General features: G+C 42.2%; 1 protein-coding gene across 1 annotated transcript in view; it reads right to left on the bottom strand.

Moving 5' to 3' along the window:
• Positions 1-4116, bottom strand: part of ARPC1A (actin related protein 2/3 complex, subunit 1A, 41kDa) — a 43184-nt gene that overhangs the window by 25360 nt on the left and 13708 nt on the right. The window contains exon 3 of the mRNA XM_011943951.1: positions 58-162. Within this exon, the coding sequence (XP_011799341.1) occupies positions 58-162 (105 nt within the window). The remainder of the gene's footprint in view (positions 1-57; positions 163-4116) is intronic.

Raw genomic sequence — 4116 nt, 5'->3', positions numbered from 1 at the left:
AAGGAAGAGTGCCTGATTTGGAAACACCACACTAAACTCACGGCTATCTTCCTTTACCTGTGATGTGTCCATTGTGCTCCTTGAGTTCATGAGCTTTCACCCACTGGCTTCCGTTCTTCTTGTAGATGTGCACTTCGTGATTATTGGGACTGAGGGCAATCTCTGGAGACAGAATTCAAACAACAGTTAACACCTGAACTTGAAATTGTCACCAAAAAGGGGACAAGTCACAGTTGTTTTAAAAGCAGACTGTAGTTAAGGAAAAGAAAAACTTTTGAAAAAGTAGTTCTCAAATTCACCTCTGAAGAATTCCTTTTATTTATTTATTTATTTTTTACTTTTACTTGGGTCCTATATTTTATAATGCTTTACAGGAAAACTAAGATTAAAAATTCATTTTCCCAGAGATGTGTACAACTGTCAATTAATGATTCCAACCAGCGAAAAATAAACAATGTTACTATACTTAGCCAAAATAAATTTAGATCAGGGTAAAAACATTTGACAGTTCCATTTACCTGTGCAATATTATTAGAGCTAAATCTAAATTTCTGTTGGTCTTTTTGAAACGCTGAAAATAGTTTATGGACTTCCATTACTGTTATTATGGACCCATGCTGGAACAACTAGTTTATATAAAAAAAACTGATTCTGCTGATAAACTATACTGAACTTCTCCTTTACAATAAAGCCAATATAGATCACAATACTTTGTTTTCAAGAGTAATTTCCTGAACTAATCCAAAATATAATACACAAAACGGACTTTTTAAAAACTCATACAGGTTGCGTGTCCGTAATCTAAAAAGCTGAAATCTGAAATGCTCCCAAATTCAAAACTTTTTGAGTACCAACATGACACTCTAAAGGTCATTGCTAAAACACAATGCTCTCTGGAACATTTTGGATTTCTGATTTTCTTTTTCCTCCTTTTTGAGATGGAGTTTTGCTCTCGTTGCCCAGCCTGGAGTACAATGGCGTGATCTTGGCTCACTGCAACCTCCGCCTCCCAGGTTCAAGCGATTCTCCTGCCTCAGCCTCCGAAGTAGCTGGGATCACAGGCATGTGCCACCACGCCCAACTAATTTTGTATTTTTAGTAGAGACAGGGTTTCTCCATGTTGGTCAGGCTGGTCTCGAACTCTCGACCTCAGGCAATCTGCCCACCTCAGCCTCCCAAAGCGCTGGGATTACAGGTGTGAGCCACTGCACCTGGCCTAATTTTTAATTTTTTTTGGAGACAGAGTCTTGCTCTATCCCCCAGGCTGGAGTGCAATGGTGCCATCTCGGCTCACCACAACCTCTGCCTCCCGGGTTCAAGCGATTCTCATGCTTCAGCCTGCCAAGTAGCTGGGATTATAGGTGCTCGCTGCCATGTCTGGCTAATTTTTGTATTTTTAGTGGAGACAGGGTTTCACCATGTTGGCCAGGTTGGTCTCGAACTCCTGACCTCAGGTGATCCACCTGCCTCAGCCTCCTAAAGTGTTGGGATTATAGGTGTGAGCTACCGTGCCTGGCCTAAAATTCCAATTTAAAATATGAATATTCTTATTCTTAGCCTATGAGGCCACTGGCAAAGGAACTTAAGAAAATAGGCCAAAGCTAATAGAAATAAGGTTGTGGGAAAGGAACAGCGACAAAAATAGAAACGTTGTCTTTGGTGCTGGTTTAGAAATATACTCAGGTCCTGGTGCTCAAGAGCATTATTTACAAATCACTGGTCAAAGCAAGGGTGGTCGTGAGTTATGCTGAAGAATGCAGGACAACTTCTGTAAAGAATGCAGAATAGCAAAACATGCTAAGTTCTCTTATTTGGGTAAGGAGATCTCTAAGCTCATCAGTATTTTAGGTGATTAGAGGTAAAATTAGAGTCCAACTAAAAGAATAAAAAATCAGCCTGGGCAACATGGTGAAACCTATCTTTACAAAAAAATTAGCGAGGTGTGGTGGCGTATACCTTTAGTACCAGCTCCCTGGGGAGGCTGAGGTGGGAGGATCGCTTGAGCTCAGGAGGTTGAGGCTGTAGTGAGCCATGATCACTCTAGCCTGGGTGACTGGGCAACAGAGCAAGACCCTGTCTAAAAAAAAAAAGTTGGGCGTGGTGGTTCACACCTGTAATCCCAGCACTTTGGGAGGCTGAGGCAGGCAGATCACTTGAGGTCAGGAGTTTAAGACCAGCCTGGCCAATGTGGTGAAATCCCAACTCTACTAAAAATACAAAAATTAGCCGGGCATTGTTGCGGGTGCCTGTAATTCCAGCAACGCAGGAGGCTGAGGCGGGAGAATTGCTTGAACCTGGAAGGCAGAGGCTGCAGTGAGCCAAGACTGTACCACCCCATTCCAGCCTGGATGACAGAATGAGACTCCACCTCAAAACAAACAAACAAAAAACCAGAAAAAGAAAAAGACAAAAACTCAATGAAAAAATGATCAGGATTTATGAACAGGACAGTCACAACGAAGAAAAACTCTCATGGCTGATACACGTCTGAAAGTATGCTCATCTTTTCCATTAATCAGGAAAATACAACTTACAGAAGCAATGGATGAACCTTTTATGCATTCATCAAGCATGCGGCGGGGTATGGGAAAACAGGCACTCTCATACAGAACAAGTGGGAATGACGGCAATCTGACGAGGCCTGGCAACACTGCGGAGGTGCGTATTCTATGGTATTCACACATCTACCATCTACAAACATTCACACATACGTACAGAAATCAAGGGATGCCTATTCAGCACTTGCATGTAATATGGAAAAATTGAAACCACCTAAATGTCCTCCAATGGAGGAAGGAGTAAATAAGTGAGGTGTAAAATGCTAAAGAGTAGTTAAAAGGAATCAACTTGATCTAGACAGCAGCAGAGATGGATCTCAGAAACAATCACGAATGCAGAAGCAGGCTGCCGGAGATGCATAATATCATGCTATTTATGTAGCTTCAAAAAATACTAGCCAATAGTCCTAAAGATTGTTTTCTCTTTTTTCTTTTGAAAAGAGGGTCTTGCTGTGTCACCCAGGCTGGAGTGCAGTGGTGTGATCACAGCTCACTGCAGCCTTGATCTTCTTGTCTCAAGTGATCCTCCCACGTCAGCCTCCCAAGTAGCTGGGACCACAGGTGTGTGCCACCACGCTGTGCTAATTTTTTTATTTGTAAAGAGGGGGTCTCATTATGTTGCCCAGGCTTGTCTTGGACTCCTTGGTTCAAGCAATCCTCCCGCCTTGGCCTCCCAAAGTGCTGGGATTATAGGTGTGAGCTACTGTGTTTGGCCTAAGCTTGTTTATGAACATGTATGTACGTAAATATATTAAAATGGACTGGAATGGTGTCATAGCAAATTATAGTCTGCCTTCTAGGGGAGAGGAACAGAACTGCTGGTGACAGGTGACTTTACCATTATCTAGAATAATATTCCTTATTATTATATCCTTTTTCCTTAAGTTTCCTGATACAGGAAAAGAAATTACTTCCTGGCACAGGGAAAAAGTTGTTAATTCTGGTGGCAATTATCTGATATAGCTGTTTATTATATTACTTCGTTCTTTTCAATATTCTGGAAAGTCTTCCTTACCCTGAAAACACAAAGGAAACTTTTGGAAGACACTTGGAAATATAGTTTGGCTCACGTTTTCATGTTGTCTACATTTTCATGTTATCTAGCTTTCAATTTCACGTCTCATCTCCCAATTTTAGCTCTTTAGTCCTCAGGGTAGGTTCAGTGCTTTCCATAGCAACAGTGGAGTGCTGGGTACCAGCTGGGGCTACAAGAAGCGCTTAACAACTGAGATCATTATTATAGTATTTTCTCTAAAATTTTAAGGAAATTCAGTAAGTACTGCATGACTTTAAATACTACGGGCTGGGTGCGGTGGTTCACTCCTGTAATCCCAGCACATTGGGAGGCTGAGGCAGGTGGATCACGAGGTCAGGGGTTCGAGACCAGCTTGACCAACACAGTGAAACCTGTCTTTACTAAAAATTAAAAAATTAGCCGGGCACAGTGGTGCGCGCCTGTAATCCTAGCTACTCAGGAAGCTGAGGCAGGAAAATTACTTGAACCTGGGAGGCAGAGGTTGCAGTGGGCCGAGATTGCACCATTGCACTCCAGCCTGGG

The sequence above is a fragment of the Colobus angolensis genome, unplaced genomic scaffold (genome assembly GCF_000951035.1).
Source record: "Colobus angolensis palliatus isolate OR3802 unplaced genomic scaffold, Cang.pa_1.0 Scaffold222, whole genome shotgun sequence".
NCBI classification, from domain to species: domain Eukaryota; kingdom Metazoa; phylum Chordata; class Mammalia; order Primates; family Cercopithecidae; genus Colobus; species Colobus angolensis.
The sequence above is the reverse complement of the archived record's forward strand: the minus strand, read 5'-3'. Positions and strand labels throughout refer to the sequence as shown.